Source organism: Vespula pensylvanica, chromosome 3, assembly GCF_014466175.1.
Source record: "Vespula pensylvanica isolate Volc-1 chromosome 3, ASM1446617v1, whole genome shotgun sequence".
Lineage (NCBI taxonomy): Eukaryota > Metazoa > Arthropoda > Insecta > Hymenoptera > Vespidae > Vespula > Vespula pensylvanica.
Genome location: NC_057687.1, coordinates 9,024,003 through 9,043,671, shown reverse-complemented (window position 1 = coordinate 9,043,671; position 19,669 = coordinate 9,024,003). Strand labels below are relative to the sequence as shown.

At 33.4% G+C, this 19,669-nt stretch overlaps 3 protein-coding genes across 6 annotated transcripts; 1 reads left to right on the top strand and 2 right to left on the bottom strand.

The window, feature by feature from the left end:
- Positions 1 to 254: 254 nt before the first annotated feature.
- On the top strand, positions 255 to 2,371 carry LOC122628193 (succinate dehydrogenase [ubiquinone] iron-sulfur subunit-like). Of its 3 annotated transcripts, none has more exons than XM_043810200.1 (6): positions 255 to 712; positions 858 to 1,111; positions 1,294 to 1,591; positions 1,761 to 1,883; positions 1,984 to 2,160; positions 2,231 to 2,354. In XM_043810200.1, the coding sequence occupies exons 1-5, from the start codon at positions 533 to 535 to the stop codon at positions 2,122 to 2,124; spliced, it is 996 nt and encodes a 331-aa protein (XP_043666135.1). In that variant the 5' UTR covers positions 255 to 532; the 3' UTR covers positions 2,125 to 2,160; positions 2,231 to 2,354. The 3 variants fall into 3 exon arrangements, with proteins under 3 accessions (XP_043666135.1, XP_043666134.1, XP_043666133.1); XM_043810198.1 differs by having other exon boundaries at positions 258 to 712; positions 1,984 to 2,166; positions 2,231 to 2,371; XM_043810199.1 differs by having other exon boundaries at positions 256 to 712; positions 1,984 to 2,236.
- A 446-nt stretch (positions 2,372 to 2,817) lies between these two features.
- Positions 2,818 to 6,016, bottom strand: LOC122628186 (ovarian-specific serine/threonine-protein kinase Lok). Its single transcript, XM_043810189.1, has 7 exons — positions 4,797 to 6,016; positions 4,418 to 4,693; positions 4,077 to 4,333; positions 3,777 to 3,980; positions 3,529 to 3,702; positions 3,282 to 3,446; positions 2,818 to 3,140 (listed from the first exon to the last, which is right to left on the bottom strand). Exons 1-7 carry the CDS (start codon positions 4,957 to 4,959, stop codon positions 2,922 to 2,924), a joined length of 1,458 nt encoding a protein of 485 aa, XP_043666124.1. The 5' UTR covers positions 4,960 to 6,016; the 3' UTR covers positions 2,818 to 2,921.
- A 270-nt stretch (positions 6,017 to 6,286) lies between these two features.
- On the bottom strand, positions 6,287 to 19,289 carry LOC122628189 (lissencephaly-1 homolog). Of its 2 annotated transcripts, none has more exons than XM_043810193.1 (7): positions 19,130 to 19,289; positions 13,986 to 14,135; positions 10,676 to 10,829; positions 10,320 to 10,526; positions 9,710 to 10,120; positions 9,247 to 9,595; positions 6,287 to 9,129 (listed from the first exon to the last, which is right to left on the bottom strand). In XM_043810193.1, the coding sequence occupies exons 2-7, from the start codon at positions 14,021 to 14,023 to the stop codon at positions 9,056 to 9,058; spliced, it is 1,233 nt and encodes a 410-aa protein (XP_043666128.1). In that variant the 5' UTR covers positions 14,024 to 14,135; positions 19,130 to 19,289; the 3' UTR covers positions 6,287 to 9,055. The 2 variants fall into 2 exon arrangements, with proteins under 2 accessions (XP_043666128.1, XP_043666129.1); XM_043810194.1 differs by lacking the exon at positions 19,130 to 19,289 and adding an exon at positions 18,738 to 18,894.
- Between the last annotated feature and the right edge of the window lie 380 nt (positions 19,290 to 19,669).

Genomic DNA, 19,669 nt, shown 5'->3' with positions numbered 1-19,669 from the left:
AAAAAAAAAAAAAGTCGAAAGAAATAACGTCCATCGAAGAAAATTCAATTTTTGTTGTTAAGAAAGCTTGATAAAAAATAAATTTAAGAGAAGAGTAAAATCGTAATAAAAAAAAAAAAAAAGAAAAGAAAAGAAAAGAAAAGTCGATCCTGCATAGATGTTCTCGCGCAGGGCGCAACGATATGAATAATGACGTTGTTTCTTTTTCTTGTATTTCTTCGGTCAAAATCGTATTTGACAAAAGAAATAATACAAAAAAAAAAAGATGGAATTGAGATGATATATATGTATGGGGGTGGAGAAATAATTGGGAGTTGGGAGATCGAAGCGCTATTTCCACGTTTGCCCTAGGCGCTGTTTACGCTAGATACGCATCTGGTCGTCACTCATTTTCGATATTTTGTTTCTGACAGAAAGAGCAGAATAGGTATCCTTGCCAAAGCCGGAATGTTCGAAAGGATAAATATAAAAGTCTTGGGGGTTTTACCGTAAAATCGTCATCTAGTCTTTAGATCTCTATCGATCGAAGGACATGTTCCTTGCCGATACCGGCGGCGTTTTAACTAGCCAATTTTGTAAAAACGGCTATATTAATGTACAACATAATTCATGGTTTCGTTTAATACCTTTCCATTTAAGATATTTATCATCAAAGGATAAAGGAAAACTCGGTAAAGAAAAGGCGGCCGTCAAGGATTGCAAAACTATTGAAGTTAGTAAAAGTTTAACAAGTTGTCAAAATAACACACATTTTTGTGAGGAAAAAAGTAGAAAAAAACAAAAAGAATACATGAAAAGTAGAATATACGTATGTGTAGATAAATGATTATTAAATTTTATCGTTCCTCTTGGTTAAGGAAAAATATAGCAAGAAATCAATAATACAAACGTTTCGCGTATACCGATGGAATCCAGAAAAACCAAAAATAAAACCCCATATGCAACAATACAGCGTGGATTTAAAGGATGCTGGTACCATGATATTGGACGCTCTACAAGTTATCAAAGCAGATCTCGATCCTACTCTAACTTTTCGAAGATCCTGCCGTGAAGGAATTTGTGGAAGTTGTTCGATGAATATTAATGGTGTTAATAATCTGGCTTGCATCACGTAATAATAATAACAATAATAATAATAATAATAATAATAATAATAATGATGATGATGATGATGATGATGATGATGATAATACTTCGAATTAATTGTAGTAAAAATGTTTTTGATTATGTGATCAATTTACGATTACTAATCAAAAGTTTTTTGTCTCAAATATGTTATTATTCTATTTTTAGGAAAATACAACTTTCATCGAAACCTATTATTATTTACCCTTTACCACATAACTATGTAATTCGAGATCTAGTTGTCGACATGACGCATTTTCTCAAGCAAATTCATACAGCTGACCCTTATTTAAAACGTCCCGGAGAAGACACCTTTCTTGGTTTAAGGCAAATCTTACAGAGTCCAAGAGATAGAGAAAAACTTAATACATTATACGAGTGTATCCTTTGTGGATGTTGTTCATACTCGTGTCCTCCATATTGGTGGTTAGGAGATAAATTTTTAGGACCAGCTGCTCTCTTACAGGTATCAGATTAGCTTATCAAATAATGATGAATTTTTAATTAAAATGAAAATATATTTAATTTAATTTTAACGAATAAAGATGAATTTTTAACCTAATAATTTTTTAATCTATAAAAAAAAAAAAATATCCTTTTTCTTTGTTTCTTTCATATACTTATAAACATCACAGGCATATAGATGGTTGGTTGATTCACGAGATTTTGCATACAAAGAGAGGCTTAATAAGCTAAGAGATTTTTACTCGGTTTATCGATGTCACACCATCTTTAATTGTACTAAAACATGTCCGAAGGTATATACAACAACCGAATACATATATTAATCTAATAACGTGAATCTCGCGCTCTCTTTTTCTTCCTCTTAGAAAATTTTACTTACGAGCTCTATTTCAGGCTTTAAATCCAGGGAGAGCAGTAGCTCAAATAAAACGACATCTTGCTGGACTTACGACTAAAGAGGAATCGGATCTTACTACACCAGTACCAAATCCTTGTCCTGGTGAAGAAGACATTTACACTTGTAGAGAGGAATGATGAACAATGCAATATCGATGACCCTCGAATAAAACAGTTCATGTAACAATTTTATTGTAAAATGGTATATATTATAAATGTGCTGCTTAACACATGTTTTTTGCAGGTTGAATTATATATTTTTTGGATATATGATATACCAACCATACTCAAGTAAAAACAGACATAAACGTAACGCAACAAAACATAAATTTATTGTCACATATGCTCGTATTCTATTATGTGAAACTTTGCTTAAATTATTTATAATGAAATGATACAAGATATTTTATTATTGTCACGATGAAAGAAAACCACTATAAAGTAGATCAAACTTTTGAATTAATTAAAAATATATGCAAAATAGAGATAACAAAATGTTAGAGATAAAAGTCACCTTCTATGTCAGAATCTTAACACATATTTCAATTGACATGATGAGTCAAAATAAAATACATGAACTAGAAATCACAGATAAATCCTTATTGCAAAAATCAACAGCATAAATCACAGATATACAAGCACGTACGTTGTTAATGAAAAATGTGATTGCATTATTTGTTGCATGTAAATTTGTTTTTTATATTACGTACTATATATATTCACCACTAGATTTATATAAACCAGTACTATTTATATATAGAAGGAACATACAAATATTACAACAAAATCATTTAATAATAGAAAAAGGTAAACGTATTACGCTATTCCTTGTGTGATTAACATAATTCTTTTATTTTAAAAAAGTCAATACTCTCTTCATTATTTGTACTAATAATTACATAGACCCGCTAGCAGACTGTGTTTAGTCAAAATATTTATAAGTCTATTCTTGGTCGTTTCAACAGACCTGCATGCGTGTCATGTTTATATCTATCATCTGTAAGTAAATTTACAGGAGGGCAGTTCTCGTCCTTACCATAATTAATTAATGAATGTACAGTATTACGCATAAAACGATCTTGTAGCCAAGGATGTAATAACACCTGCTTGATGGTAATTCGTTTCTTAGGGTCTACTGTCATCATACGTTTGATCTAAAAACCAAACCTTTTTTTTTTAATATAATTCTACATTTTTTTATCTGTATTGTTACATATAAATGTATACATATAAATTTTCGAACTCTTTTTTTTTCAAATGTCCTATTCAATAAAACGAAAGTCACTAATTCTTACCAAATCAATAGCTTTATCCGATACATGTCCAAATCTAGAACTCGGAAACCCATAAAGTCCTCTTTTTATTTGATCTTGCAAAGTAACTTCTTTACATGTAATGTTAAATGGAACTGCTCCACTTAAACAAGCATATAAAATTACACCTAGACTCCATATATCTACCTAAAATTAATAAGTACGTAAAACATATTTCAATTATAGATCAGCATTTAAAAATAAAAATGTTGAAATATATAAGTCATACTTTGTTTGTATATGAACCACGTCCACCTGTTAACAATATCTCAGGTGCTACATACATTGGTGTTCCACAAAATGTTTTCATCATGGTTTGCGCGTCAACTAATTTTGACAAACCAAAGTCTGATACTTTAGCTAAAGTTATATCTGCATTGCTTGCCAATAATATATTTTCAGGCTATGATTGTTTAATAAAAAATGTATACATATAAAAATATTATTACACATATTTACATATATCAAATAACTAACCTTTAAGTCTCTATGGGTGATACCACATTCATGAAGGTAATGAACTGCCAATACAACTTGATAAAATATCAGTTTGGTATGATTTTCTGTTAATCTGCCCCTACTTGTTATCCTTTCAAATAGTTCTCCGCCTTCCATTAATTCAAGAACAATATATACAGTGCTTGGAGTATCTACAATTTCTTCCATACGAATCACACATGGCTATAATATATTGATTTTTCTTATTAATTAAATTTCATTCAAAAAACTAATAATACAAGTGTTTAAAAGAAGAAGAATATTATTGTATTAACTTACATGCCTCAAAGCTTTCAAAATCCTAACTTCATTCATGATTTTTTCAGGATCATTTAAACCGTGCTTATATCCATTTGAATTACTCACTGCTTTGACTATAGTTTTCATCGCAAACTTTTTACAACCATTTTTAGTAAATACCATTTTTACTTCTCCACCAGCACCTGAACCTAGTTTACGTGAAACTGCATATTTGCTCTTTAATTCCATAGGCAATTCATTACCCTCAAATGCAGTTGTACTCATGAATATATATACTAAGATATAACATTGTTAATTAATAATATCTATATGTTTATATAATACAAACATTTGTAATTATAAAAAGCATTAATATCTACCTGCAAAATAAGGTTGTGCAAGAGATATCACATCATTACTTTCTAATACTACTCGTTTACGATTTCCAACTCTTTCTTTATTAACAAAAGTTCCATTATGACTAAGATCTTCCAGATACACTACTGAATCATTAGTGTTTTCACCAATATATTCTCTGATTATCCTAAAATGCACTTTACTTATTACACTCACCCACTTAGCTCTAAATTCTTTAGAATTCACACAAATATCACAACTCTCTGCACGACCGAGAGTATATTCGTCCTTAGTCATTTCTGTTGAAAAAGTAAAGTTGATCGTATTAATTATACGAAAATTTAATATATATGATTATATATATATATATATATAAAAAAGGAAATATATATATAAATTTACCTAAAGGTTTAAAAGGAAGCTTGTTTGGACATAATCTTCCCCAAATAGTCACAGTTTTTTGTTGTGAAACAGGTAAATCTTGAGACTGCGTGAGAGCCACAGCGTCTATGTTTTGTGTGTCAGGTAAGGACAAAGATATCGAGTCTTGTGATAACATGTTCATATCTTTTTGATGATATTCGAACAATCGAACAATGTATAAATAACAAATATATCTTTGAATAATTATTACGTGTTACTTTTTTCACTTTTACAAAAACATACGTAATAATTTAATACAAACAAAATACATGAATAAGATTAACCCATTATATGATATTTTTTATTAAACGCACGTAAATTAAACAAAATATTTTTATTGTACATATACGCTAGAGAACGAAAAATATATTTAATTTAATAAAATACAATTGTGTGGAAAGAAAGACTACGCGCGTTGGCTTGATTCATGGATACCGGGAAACGATGTACTTTACTTCACAACAATGATCACGTGTAACTGACAACACAACCACACATTACAAATAGTTAGGTCGAAAAAACATTGTTGTGTTAGTGACTGTTCATGAATACGAAGCTTTCTTTTTTCTTTTTATTCGTTACGCGTTGGAAACTTTACTACGTTAACAGAATAGGAATAACAAAGGAAAATCCGCACTGAAAGCATTTCCAATATTCGTAGTCATCTACGATTGGTTAACAAATTATTTGAAAAAAATTGATTTTACTATTGTTTATATTTTTATATGCGTGATTACATGTATATCCGTATACATATATTTTAATTTATAAATCGGCCGTATATATTTCATCAGAGTAGATTACTATAAATATTTATATCGTAATTCAATAATCACTGATGTTTCCATAGAACGTTCCTGATTGGTCCATACTGTCGAATACAATTAAGCATATGAACAAAACGTACTTATTATTTGATGCACAAATAAAAATTCTTCACTTTCTTTACATTTATAGAACGAGTAATATAGTTGTCTTGATAAAATTATTATATTATAATTCTTTTTTCTAAAATAATATCAAATTCTAGAGTAAAAAAAGTAACAGCACCATCTTACGGCAATTTACATTACTAAATAATCAAATAAAGCAAATAAAACATTCAAAAGTTTTAATAAATTTCAATTTAAAATATGAACTGCTGATGAAAATATTGAAATTTTTAACAATATAAATAAATTATTGAAATTATTTTTTATATCTTTGATATCAATACGTTAAAATTAATTTTATTTCTATCCTTTTGTTTTTTTTATATTTAGTTTTTAAATATTATTTCTCTTTCTCTCTCTTCCTCCCTCTCCCTCTCCCTCTCAATAGAGTAAGAATTATTAATTTAATTTAAAAATATTTTCAAGAACATACATATATTATAAAGGATGAATAATACTTTATTATCATTCTACTATCTGCAACATTATTAAAACTGGTAGAAAAATGGAATCACTAAAGCTAGATAACGAGTCATGAAAAGCAACTACAACATAATTTTATTACATTAACCATACGTAGACACAAATATTAAGTGCTCAATATGCGTATAGTTTCATTGTATGCTTATAACAATATATTGCTAGCCCTTCTTTATCACACTCTGGAATACTGTTATCAAGTGCATATATACATATACATTTGCATGTGATTGTATGTGTACATATGTATATAGTGCATATTTAAGTTTTATTATATTTGTGATCTTAAGATAAAAGAAGAAAAAGAAAAGAAAAATATGTTTGTTTAACTTCAATATTTTAATAAATATTTTTGTTTTTTTTTTCCGATGAGAGAAATGAATAAAGCATAAAGCTTAAATTAAAATGATACTTAAATGAATGTAAGTTGTAATAAAACTAGATTTTGTATTTTCTCCATGGTATTAAAAATACTACGTAGTAAAGCGACACGATTTTACAAGTTAAACGTGCATCAAAATCCACAGATGCAGCTTAATACTACAACTCTTTTTTCTCGCATATAAATAATGGCAAAGTGATACGTGTTAGAGTACAAAGATAAATATTACACACAATACAAAAATTAAATTCTGTGTATTATTTACGAAATTATATGCCATTTTAAAGCAGTACCGTGTCGTATTTTCGATAAATATTAAAAGTAATTCCATGCATTTCTTGAAGGAACTAAAAGGTAGTAAGAAAATAATAAAAACTATGGAATAAGAAGGTAATATTCACTTAAGTTCTTCTTTCTTTCTTCATTATTACTCTACTATTTCTTTTTCATAGCTGATAGTTTTATTTAAATTAAAATAACCATTATTATTAAGAATAGTATGAAATATAGGTAATATAGATCTTACGACTCAGTGACAACTTCGTTTATTGTTCATCAAAATAATTTAGTACCACATTAATTGAGGGGTATTTTTCCCAGGAGTAAATCTGATTAAAAGGTGAACAAGGGAGAAACAGTAGGAAAAGGTTGCAGACATCAGTGTACTGTTTGAAAAATCACCCTTAATTAAGCATCGTCATAATGGTATCCATATTGTACACTTACATACAAATGCAAGTACATACGAATGCAAGAAAATATGTATGTGTCAGTGTGTCGTCCAACCATACATTTGAATTGCGATTATTTTTCTATTTTTTCCTTCATCTATATCATGTCTGAACTACTGCTAATAGTGGTTAAAACTAAGTATACAACTAGCACTTTTCATTTTGGAACCCACACGTTGAATTATGCGCTTTCGATCTTCAGTATGAATATGCATTCCATTTAATAAATATAGTCAAATCGATGGGAAATTCTTTGACTATGCTTTGCATTTTTTTACTTAATTGTCCTCGATAGGTTATTATTATTAATGCACATTGATTGGATGCTAAGCGCTGAGCAAAAGCTTATATTTTTCTTTTTTATTCTCTACTTTGAGCACACGTTAAATTTGACCAGAGTTCAACCATTTTTCTTGTGCTTCCCATTCGAACAAAAATATTATAAAAATTGTCCATATTTAGTCTTTCAGCCATGTTATTGACTTAAATTTGCACAATATATTATATCTTATTTTCTGATTGTATTCACTTTATCTGTGTGCACATTTGAGTACGTTTATGCAACTCAAAAGTAAACATCACACTGGTAGGAAACAATTCCCAATATATTGAATATATTTGCGCAGTTATTATATTGAAAAACAAGCGATGTTTAAATAGAAGAATTTTTTATCGAGGTAATTGTCCCTTCACAGTGCGTGTCATTTGTTTCAAATCGAATATCTAATGCAGTGGATTTTATCTCCTGTGACGACATGCAGCAGGGTATCTCAATGGCATACTACCTACTACAGTTTTCAAACTAATCCGTGGTAGTTGAATCGTTGGCATTCAATATATTGCACTCAGCAAGGTATGCCACTGCTTTTTTGTATATGAGTAAAGATGGAGCAGCATCCCATTTTGAATTGCCAAAAATAGTCGAGGAGAGTGCATAAAATAATTACAAAGCCTTGTTCTCATAGGTGACGACACAGTTATCATTTTCATCACCGTTACAAGAGTCAAAGAGATTCGTTCGAAATGGTAAAGAGTATGAACCGAGGAGGACGACAATATCCTTTATTTTATACTCAGTACCGCATCTCTGATATTTTAATAAATATCGATAATACCTGAAAAAGAGAAAGAGAGAAATAGGGCTGGGGCTTAGAGGGAATAAGAGAAAACGAGGGAGTAGGTTGGGGTGGGGTGGGGGGGTATAAAAAGGCAGTCACTGACATAAAATTTTGCACTACGTAGAAAGAAATATATACAGAATCCTGTCTTTGTTCTCGCATTTAGTTAAAGGAATAAATTCCTTCGGTTCAAACACAATAGTGCTGTAAATTGTGTAATATCCTCCTCGAGAGATGAGCCTATATTTTGGCAGTTACGCTGCCCTCAAGTACACTCTCCTCGATTAGTGCAGTTCGTTACCGTAAAACGATATATAATATTAATAATTACTAATCGTACTTTATTATAAATTAATTAAAGAGCTCTTAGTCGTACGCGTATGTGTATATAATAATAATAATAATAATAATAATAATAATAATAATAATAATAATAATAATTAATAATAATAATAATTAATATTAATAATAGTGTATGTACGATAGCTTTTGGAGCAGCTTACTCTTTCGGCCATTTCCATCGAACTGGACGCGCGTTTTATCTTCTTCGCTCTTCATATTTATGAAGTTCCAAAGAAACTGTAAAATTGGGTGACTAGCGACACTCCCAGATCTTCACCGTTTGATCTACGCTACCGGTGACCACGTATGGATGATTCTTGTGAAAATCTAAAGATAAAACGGAGAAAATAATTTTGCCGTATTTGACAGGAACAAATGTATCTCGTTAAGTATAAAATCTCTGAAATATCAAACAAAAAAAAAAAAAAGAATCTTTATATTTACCGACAGAGGTGCAAAAATGAACATGCGCTTCGAGAGTTTTCATCGCCCTCTTATAACGCGTATCCCATACTCGGAGTGTCTTGTCGTCAGAAGCACTGACGATGAACTTTCCACCAGGATGAAAAACGATTCCGCGTACCCAGTTGTCATGTCCGAGAAGTGAAAAAAGGCATACACCGGCACCAATATCCCAAACGCGAATGGTCTTGTCTCGAGAACCAGACGCAAGGAAGGGACCTTCGTGGGCTCCTTTATTATCCGCTCCTGCTGCCGCATTGATCGATGCTCTTGCACTTTCTGGTGCCCATGCGATACATTCAACGACGTGGTCATGGTCTCTTAGTTCGACCTTTATTAAGAAAATGTCGTAATGTTTTTTTACTTGGTAAAATAATTTTTAAGCAGGGTATGTTGTTATAAGATAAGAGATTTAATAACGCAATAAAAATCGTATATTATATACCTTTGTCTCTTTCGTTGCTATATGCCACACTCTCACTGTTTGGTCGTTTGAGCAGCTAGCAATGAGCTCGCCACAGGGACTAACTCGTGCCATTCTAACCCATTCTCTGTGACCCGTCAATGTTTTTACGCAATAACCCGTCGCCACCTCCCACATCTTGATCGTCTTGTCCCTAGAGGCGCTTACTACAAAATCACCTTGCGGAACAAATGCTACAGAGCTTACGTTATGATCATGGCCTTGCATAGTTTTGACACATGCGAAAGATTGATGAAAGTCCCACAATTTAATGGACATGTCCGCGCTGCAGGAAACTAATAGCTTTCCCGAAACGTCGAATGAGATATCCTGTACGCTGTCAGTATGGCCTTTCAATGTTCTTTCAAATTCTCCGCTTTCAAAATCCCATACCTTGAATCAAACGAATATATATTTATTATAACTTTTCTCCCCTCATCTAAAGTTTCTTCTATTTAAAAAAAAAAAAAAAAAAAAAAAGAAAGAAAGAGAAAAGAAAATGATAAAAGAAAAAAAAAGAAAAAACCCAAAACATTTTGCTTGCACATATATATATATATATATATACACATACATTTCTATTATTATTTACCTTTATGGTGGCATCTTCGCTAGCGGATACTATAAGACTAAATACAGGATGGAAAATAACTCTATTAATTGGTGCTCTGTGTCCAGTAAGACAAAATTTCTCTGGCGGCCTCGGTATCCATTCAGATGGCGATCTTTTACCTCGCGTTGGTGCACCTTCGATGAATTCTTTTTCTGCTTCTGAGAGCTTCGATTCTAATTCCATTACCTATAAATATGGATAATAATAATAATTAATGAAAGATATATAGCATAAAGCGTTAACACTATCATCCATTTGGATTGATTTATCGATTAGATTCGAAAGAAAAGAAAAGAAAAGGGAATCATTATCCTACCGAACGAAAATTAAATTACCTTCTTCTGTAATCGTATGACCGATGTCCATTTTTTCTCGAGGAGACCTCCGTATTTCCTTTCGACCTCTCCCGGCATGTCGGCCTCTTTTTTAAATGCTTCCAATGCATCTTGATATCCATTGGTGCTAAGGTAATCTGCGATCGCCTTATTTCTATATACGAAAAAAGAGATATTGTTCAATTCAATAACAAATTTTTTATTATTTTTAATTATTTTTTGATCGCATAAATATTATTTTAAGGTCATACTCTAACATTTCTATACAAATAGAATTAACATTTAATATTTTCACATTTACGATGCCAACAACATTATATACGTATATAACGGTACAGAAAAGCCATTTATACGTCGTAGTCGTCGATGGTTAATGCTAACGTTCGTGAACACAATGGAAGAAACTTGCAGGTTGGAATATACGTGGGAAAGGGATTGAAAGATAGACATAGTCAGGCACATAGGGTGAAAGACCTTAAGTCGGTTACATTTGTCTCTATTCACCTGTCTCACCGTTAGCAATGTATGTTATTACGTTATACATATGTACATACGTGTCATCACTTTTTTCTTTTTTTTTTTTTTTTTATTTATTTTTTTCCCCGTTCTCCACGTGCGTATGTATATATGCGTATCTTCCTCAACGCGGCATGTAAAGCTTAAAGATCGAGGAAATAGACGTATTGACATATGTATTGTATAGATATATATGTATATTTATACATATATGTATGTATGTATTAGATTGGCTTATAATGTATAATGTCGGAATTTTTAACACATATTTTATATCTAAAAGAAAGGCTGCACATTTAGCTTTTTTTTTTTTTTTTTTTTTTGAAATGTTTACTGAAAATTTAAAATATTATTTTATAGTATACTGTAACGTTGTTCATTTACATATAAGATATGGCAAATTTTAACATTACTTCTTGGCCGACCCAATATATATGATAATATCTCTGTATACATCATATTACTTCTGAGAAAAGATCATCGAAACGTATTCATCGTTAGATTTTCAAAGGTATATGTAATAAAGAAAAGATAACATCTTCTCGATACTTATTTGAGAATATGAGAGAAATCAGGATTATCGCTGACGTCATAGAATACCTTACGTCACTTATAGTCTCTAAGAGTGTGAAGAGTGCGAAACTAAAGATGACATTTCTATTTATTCAGAAATCTTATTCCAAACAAACCAAGATATTCCATAAGATTTCCAGTAAATTTCTCTTTGCGAACAGTCAGAAAGAGAAAGAGAGAGAGGGAAAGGGAGAATAAAAATATTCGATTCATACTTCGGTGGTTGCGATGAGACATGTAAGTTTTTAGAGCAACCATGCGTACAAAGAAAAGAATCATAGCAATAAATAAAAAAAGAAAGGTCTAGGGAGTCAATTACATTTAGGATGAAGAGAGAAAAAAGAATGAAATGGAACGAGGAAAAGAAGTGAAAAGAAAAAAAAAAAAAGAAAAGAAAAGAAAATAGAAAAATGTATGAATGTAACGAGAGACACGAATCGATGCGCAAGTTCTCCTTTTCTGCCTCATTTTAATCTCTCGTCCCTCGACTAGTTTCTCTCTTCCTCTTTTCTCCCCTTCATCTTTCTCTCTCTCTCCTTTTCTCTCTTCCTCTTCATCCCCCGTGTACGTGTCTCAGTTTCTCGCTCGTCCTGCTGCTGCCTAGCTGTTCGCTGAGCCACGCCGACTCATTTCGCACGTTATCGATCGTGTATACTGCGCTTGCTCGAGACTATTCCCTACTATCTCTCCCCCCAACCTACCCCACCCTACCCCACTCCACTGAACTCCACCCCCTCCTCAATATTTTTCCCTTCCAACTGACTACCCTTCGGCTATTCTCCTAGCGCGGATCTACGATTAATTTGACGTCATCGGAAATAGTCTCTCTCTCTCTCTCTCTCCTCTCTCTCTCTCTCTCTTACGTATCGATTGATTCTCTGATCGAAATTAAAGATGAAGGTTACGTCGACCGTGTGACCAATCGGTCGACGGAGAAAACATTAGAAATTGATGCAATTTAATGCAATGGTATATATAAACTGATCGTGATTTATTTAATCCATTTATATTAACAATATTATCTGATTAATTTTTTTTATAGACTCGAACTAGTCCTCTCTCTCTCTCTCTCTCTCTCTCTCTCTCTCTCTCTCTCTCTCTTTCTCTTTTTAACGCAAGCGAAACTAAGAACGTAGAGGGTTAAAAAAAGGGAGAGAATACGGTCTCGTTTTCCTTCTCCTTCGTAGTGGCAGGTTTCCTCGATTGATCCAGGCCACCGTCTGCACGCACTAGCGTGCAACCACCCCCACTCTCCATCTCTCTCTCTCTCTTTCTCTCTCTCTCTCTCTCTCTCTCTCTCTCTTTCTCTTCTCATTTAACTGCATAGACAGAATGAACGAAAGAGAGAGATAGGACGATGGCAGGAAAGACAGAAGGAGGCGAGAAACTACTACAGCTCGCCTACTCCGGAGAAAGGCATTGTTCTCTCTTTTAAAACAACAGCCTGAAATACTGCACCGTGCGAAGCCGTATATAAAGGCAGACCGGTACCCCGTCCTGGCCCCACTATAATGTGAAAAATCTTCTAAGAGACTCTAAAGTATTAGGGCTAAGGTTGTAGTACTTTCGAATAATTCAATAATCTGACATTTTATAAGGACTCTGAGTGCTATCAACCAACTTCGATTCCAAATGCTTCCTTCTTTGTATTGTTCTTCAATATTTAAGCTTGTTAATGTCCAATTCGAACGTAACTATGAGTCATCCACAAATAGATGAAATATAAAATGGACGAGATGAGAGGAGAAAATATTGTCAATAACTTACAAATCATTCATCATCCTCTGAGACAGTAAATCTATAGTTTTTCAATTTTTAAACTTACTAATGTCTATAATTTGAACGTAATAATGGATCGTCCTCAAACAAATGAAATATAAAGTGACGGAGATGAGAGGAGAGAATATCGTCAATATTTTACAATTCCATCCTCTGATGTCGAGACAGCACATCTATAGTTTTTCAATTTTTAAGCTTGCTAACGTCCAATTTCAATGTAACAATGACTCGTCCTCGACTAGATCAAATATAAAATAGACAGACGAGAGGAGAGAACATTGTCAAAAACTTACAGATCCATCCTCCGACGTTGAGGCGGCATATCTATACATTTTCTAATTTTAAGCTCGCTAACGTCCAATTTGAACGTAATGGATCTTCCTCAAATATATGAAATATAAAATAGACGAAATGAGAAAAGAGAATATTATTGATAACTTACAACTCCTCCCTCTGACGTTGAGACAGCACCATTTTCATGATCCTTCGATTGTTTGTTGCCTTACTGGATTTTTCGATAATAATTCGGTTGAGCACGACTAGATTCTCCAGTCAGCTCTTGTTTTGTTCAGTGCCCTGCTCTCAGCATTGCCTGTAATACAACAAGAATGAATTAATTAATGAACGTAATGGAAAATGGAGGAGAATCATAAAAAATGATAAATAATAAAAACAAACAAACAAACAAATAAATAAATAAGTAAATAAATAAAGGGAGAAAAAAGAAAAGAGACCGCAGAAGATAAAGATAAGTAATATTGTTTCTGCGCGAAAGAATCTCTTCTCTTTCCTTCGATAAAATCTAGGGGGGAAAAAAACGAAAAAAAAAAGAAAAGAAAAATGAAATTGATCTAGTTCGGAAATGTATAAGTAAGTCAGTGGTCAACGCGAAAAGAAAGTACTCGTTATCGCGTCATCGGCATGAACGATCGATTTAAATCGGGTCGATAATACTTCTCCTCGCGGGAGGTACGAAGAAGGTACGAAAGTGAAAGGGGGCGGTTATAATAAGTGGAGTACCGACCGAGTGAAGGTTCATAAGAGAAATAGCGAGAGCGAATGAGTGAACAGAGAGAGGGAGAGAAAGAGGAGAGAGAGAGAGAGAGAGAGAGAGAGAGAGGGAAAGAGATTATTCCAATCCACGTTCAAAACATAAGGTATCAAGAAACCAACAATAATTGTCACGATGTTTATAAGAATTAGTATCGGTACACATACATTATAAATATTCATGTAATTACTCATTTTTTTTGTATATATAGAAAAGAACGTCGCCATTTGAAAATAATAGAAGTATGATTTGAACTAGAGTTATGTGCCTGCGTACATGCGTGTGTACGTACGTGTATGTGTGAAAGCATCTAGGCTAACTACTTACTTCGTGCATTTATTTACCTATATTAGCTTACGACATTGGAATTCCTTTGATATACTGGACATATCGAATGAATTATAATACCGTTTCGAAATGACCACTTTGTCCCTGTTCCGTAAGCATATGAATGGAAAAAGAGAATAAGAGAAAACGAGAAAAAGATAAAGAGAGAGAGAGAGAGAGAGAAAGAAAGAGAGAAGAGTAGATGAATAAAACACAGTACTTCTCATTCGATCTCCTCTCTTATCTCACAGAGAAGCTATATACGGTCGCCATTGCATTTCGAGTAAACCGGTATTGAAAACGATCCTGACACGAATAGAAAAGGGGTGCAGGAAACATAAGGGAATGACAGTGACCTTGCCGATTATTTCGGCTCGCATTTAGATTCCGCATTCATATAGGAAGTAATTTGCGTCAGTAAGAATTGAACATGTACATACACGTATATACATAAAGATATGTACATTATACGTACATATATATACATAGATACGTCTATACGCGTCACCGGCACGCGATGATAGTAAGTCGAACAAGTCGCAAAATAAGGGAAACGAATACCAATCACCCCATTCGATCAGTGACTGAAAAAACTTGTTTCCCAGGTATATTATACTTTATCTTTTAATAAGACTTCCTTTTTTCTTTTTCTTTCACCGATTAAATGAAGGGTTTTTTTTTTTTTTTCTAAGAGTAAATATCATCGATGTGAATTACGAGTAAAATTGAAAAGAATTGAAAAGAGTCAAAGTCAACAAAATAACATCTGATCACATCAGATAGAAAGAGAAAGAAAGAGAAAGAGAAAGAAAGAGAAAGAGAGAAAGAACATTCTTCAAAATTTTCAAGTTAGAAAAAGAAATATAGTAGTAGGTAAAAGGCGATTGCGCTTTAGAAAGGGAAAAGAATAAGTGAAAGGACCTTGACAATCACCAAGAGGGATGCGAGTTAGGAGAGGTGCGTCTACGACGTATTCATTATTGGGCGTCGCGACGCTTGAACGACGCTGCCGCCGTCGCTGCCGCCGCCGCCACCGCCAACGCCAACGACGACGACGACGACGACGACGACGACAACGACGACGACGCCCAATCGATACACTACCATCACCCATGGTCCGCCTCCCCTCCGTCGCAACATGTATATTTCGCTTCTCGTTCAAATATTCATATCGTTCTCTTTCCGACTTCTCGATCGGACTTCACAAACCGCGACTTCGCGAAAGAGGTCATGATCGGCATTACCAATTTTTTTCTTTCTTTCTTTCTTTCTTTTTTTTTTCTTTCTTTTTTTAGACCTGAAGAAGCCTAATCGATTATTAATTTTACTCTATATTATATTACTTTATATATCCAAATTATATCAATACTATCGATTATTAATTTTATATATATATATATATATATATATATATATATATATTGATAAAAGAGAAAAAACACATCGTTATAAAAAATCTTCTTAGAGATAGACACAAAATAAAAAAATCACGTTTAAATTTGGCGCCACTTATACTTATCTACTAATAGGACAAAACGTTCTTCGTAAATAACATAAGTACACTTCTCATGCATTACTCATGCACATTTTCGAAAGATAAAGACTAATAAGAATATCCTTCGAGAATTCTCTCTCTTTCTCTGTTTCTTCTTTCCCTCCGACTAATACGAACTCTAGTAACGATGAAAATTAGAAAATATCGAAGAAATACACTCGAAGAGACAAACTTCTTCGCACGAGTTGTACGGGATCTTACTACTCGAGAGTATTCTTCCGCATTCCAACGAGCGCGTTATATTATGTATATGTGTGTGTGTGTGTGTATATATATATTTATATATATATGTATATATATATTTCTCAATCGGAATTTATAATAAGGATCGTTTTCGATTCAATACACCAATTCAAGAATAAGCATACTCTACTCGTACTATTCGAATAAATTTAATGACTCACGTACTCCAATAACAATAAAGAATATACATATAGATATTAGAATATATTAAAATAGATATTAAAGTATTTCAATCTCTCCTTCTCTCTCTTTCTCTGTACATATCTATCTATTTATTTAGTTATACACGTGTTATCTTTCTGAAAAGGTTAGAAAATGTGTTCAGCGAAACGCGGAACGTTTACTTCCTTCGTAAAGAGTTCTATGCTCGCGCTTCCGGGATCTTCGTAAGTCGAGAGAGGAGGCTTTGCCCTTCCTGACCTCGCACACACCTATTCGTACCTGTTGGCTACATTTTCTGCTAATAATTCTATTTACGTGTATATATATATATATATATATATATATGTATCTGTGTATATCTCTCGAATTTTGTTCAATAATAAAAATTATTTATTTCAATACGAGCAATGATACATTTCGAAAAAAAAAGAAAAGAAAAGAAAAGATTGAAAAATAAATTAATAAAAATAAAATGTCCAATAAATATGCGCCATTACGATCGGACTGATCACGAGCTGTGATTGGCCGAGAGAGAACTCGTTCTCTTGGGGAATATCTTAAATCCAAGCGATCAATAAATCCACAGGAAAGAGAGAAAGAGAGAAAGAGATAGAATTGTACATACTTCAAGACGTAACGCGAATTAAAATTCGTTTAGTAAGAACAAAAAAAAAAGAAAAAAGACTATGATCGATAGGCGCGTTCATATCATTAACATATCCCTTCTTTGCAGAATAAAAATATCACTTGAATAATGAATGTTACATGTCTTTTTATCGATAAGAATATGACGATGATGATGATTTCTTTATACATTTTTTTCCTTTTTCTTTTTACGTGTAATCGATACTTATGATTGATACAATCTTTGAATTGTTTTGTGCTTATCAAAAATGCATGTGATTGGAAGTACTTATATATGTATGTATGTATGCACGGATATATATGTGTGTGTGTATACACACAACACGCACACGCACGCACGCACGCACGCACGTAAATATGTAACACTTGAAGTAAATCGAAGAAATCACAAACTCGTTGTTTGAGGAGCATCGACACCGACAGAATTGACCGTCCTTGATAATAGAAAGATAACTATCACGATAAACATGTTAAGAGAAAGAGAGAGAGAGAGAGAGAGAGATAGAGATAAATATATTAACGATCAAAAATTCGCAAGAGACTTTACGCCGGTTTTACGACGTAGAGTAGAAAGATAGACAGTACCTCGAAAATGCTCATGGTAGTGAAATTTGAATCAATAATATTCTAAAAACTGTCAGTAAGCAAAATATCCTTTTTCAAAGCGAGAAGCACTTCTCATTTCTTTTCGAGCAATCGTCGATGAAAAATATTTCCATAACGGTCTGAAAGATTTTTCTTTCTTTTTTGTTTCTTTTTTAAATTATTATTTTCGATGATATATCGATAATTAATACAAGTTTTGAAATTTAAAGATGCGATTGATTAACAGCTGATCGTGAAGAAAGAATTAGAAAACGAACGGAGAGAGAGAGAAAGAGAGAGAGAGAGAGGGAGAAAAGAGGCGAAGACAGAGGCTGTCAAAAACTGGCGGTTTTTAACAGAAACCTCTTCGATAAAAGCACGTAAGTGTTGGAAGAATGAAATAAAGAGAATAAGGACAAAGAACAACACTGCACGTGTTTAAGATGAAACTTCGAAACATAGTACAAAGGTTCTCTCACTCGACTTCTTCGCCAAAAGACGAGTCCATATCGTCACACTACGCAAGCGGTCGTTCGCAAAAAAAAATCAATTCGAAGTGACGTACAACGTGTATGGTTGCTTAATCGGACGATTCGAATGAATTAAGGAGCGTTAAACTAACGTACCCGCGTCAGAATCGCTCGTTGATGATGATATTGCGACACGTCAAAATGTGCGACCGTTTTGAACCGTTCGTACGAGCCAACCGTTTGTTGTAAATCGTGAACGGCCATTTTGCCAGGACCCGTCACACGTCTCTTCGTGCTCTTCTCACTCTATCTCCCTCTCTCTCTCTTACACATATATACAGTATACACTCTCCTTCTCTGTAACGTTTCTCCCTCTCTATCTCTCTCTTTCTTTCTCTCTCTCTCTCTCTCTCTCTCTCTCTCTCTCTCTCTCTCTCTCTCTTTCTCTCTCTATCTGTCTGTCCCGCTCGTATTTTGTTGGACATCGTTTGTAGCATCTACATCGCCGTTCATAAGAAATTCGTGCGTAACGGGTCGTAGGTACTCACGTATTTTTCCAGGGTGTTGTATTAACGATGGGATCCCTTAGATTCGAAAAATTCACGTGAAAACCCGGGCGAGCACAACCATCGAAAAACTCCTCGAGATCACTTCTGCGATCGGACTAGCCGCGAGGTGGCGCCTTGAAAGACTTCGCTCGGTCACGCATGCTCCTTGCCGCCGTGCGGGTCACGTGACACCGCGACCTGCCCGTTCCTTCACGATCTTTGTCGACGTTGCACGATGACAACCGATGTTCTGCAACGTTCGTTCCACAATATCTTTTTTTATATTATTTACACCTACGCGATATATATATATATACATATGCTTTTATATATCATGTTTCGTGCGTCGGTAATGAAGTCCCTTAACAATGTTGCGTCCGTCGGTAATAAGATTTTTGCAGTTTGCAATTGGTTTCATACGTCGATAATGAGGTTTTGCAGTCTATGTAATGTTACGTATGTCGGTAATGAGTTTTCACAGCTTACAATGTTACATCAATAATGAAGTTTTCCGAATGCTATATAATAAATTCATTTGCC

Bases quoted from the DNA above. Each gene is read 5' to 3' on its own strand.
- LOC122628193 (XM_043810198.1), top strand. From the start codon at position 533: ATGTTCCTTGCCGATACCGGCGGCGTTTTAACTAGCCAATTTTGTAAA. The intron at 713-857 runs GTTAGTAAAAGT...CTCTTGGTTAAG, and splicing joins AGGATTGCAAAACTATTGAA to GAAAAATATAGCAAGAAATC. The intron at 1,592-1,760 runs GTATCAGATTAG...TAAACATCACAG, and splicing joins GACCAGCTGCTCTCTTACAG to GCATATAGATGGTTGGTTGA.
- LOC122628186 (XM_043810189.1), bottom strand. From the start codon at position 4,959: ATGAACATGTTATCACAAGACTCGATATCTTTGTCCTTACCTGACACA. The intron at 3,447-3,528 runs GTATGACTTATA...TATTAATTTTAG, and splicing joins GTGGTTCATATACAAACAAA to GTAGATATATGGAGTCTAGG. The intron at 3,141-3,281 runs GTAAGAATTAGT...TTTGGTTTTTAG, and splicing joins CGGATAAAGCTATTGATTTG to ATCAAACGTATGATGACAGT.
- LOC122628189 (XM_043810193.1), bottom strand. From the start codon at position 14,023: ATGAAAATGGTGCTGTCTCAACGTCAGAGGGAGGAGTT. The intron at 10,830-13,985 runs GTAAGTTATCAA...TTTCGTATATAG, and splicing joins CAACGTCAGAGGGAGGAGTT to AAATAAGGCGATCGCAGATT. The intron at 10,527-10,675 runs GTAATTTAATTT...CCATATTTATAG, and splicing joins TCATACGATTACAGAAGAAG to GTAATGGAATTAGAATCGAA.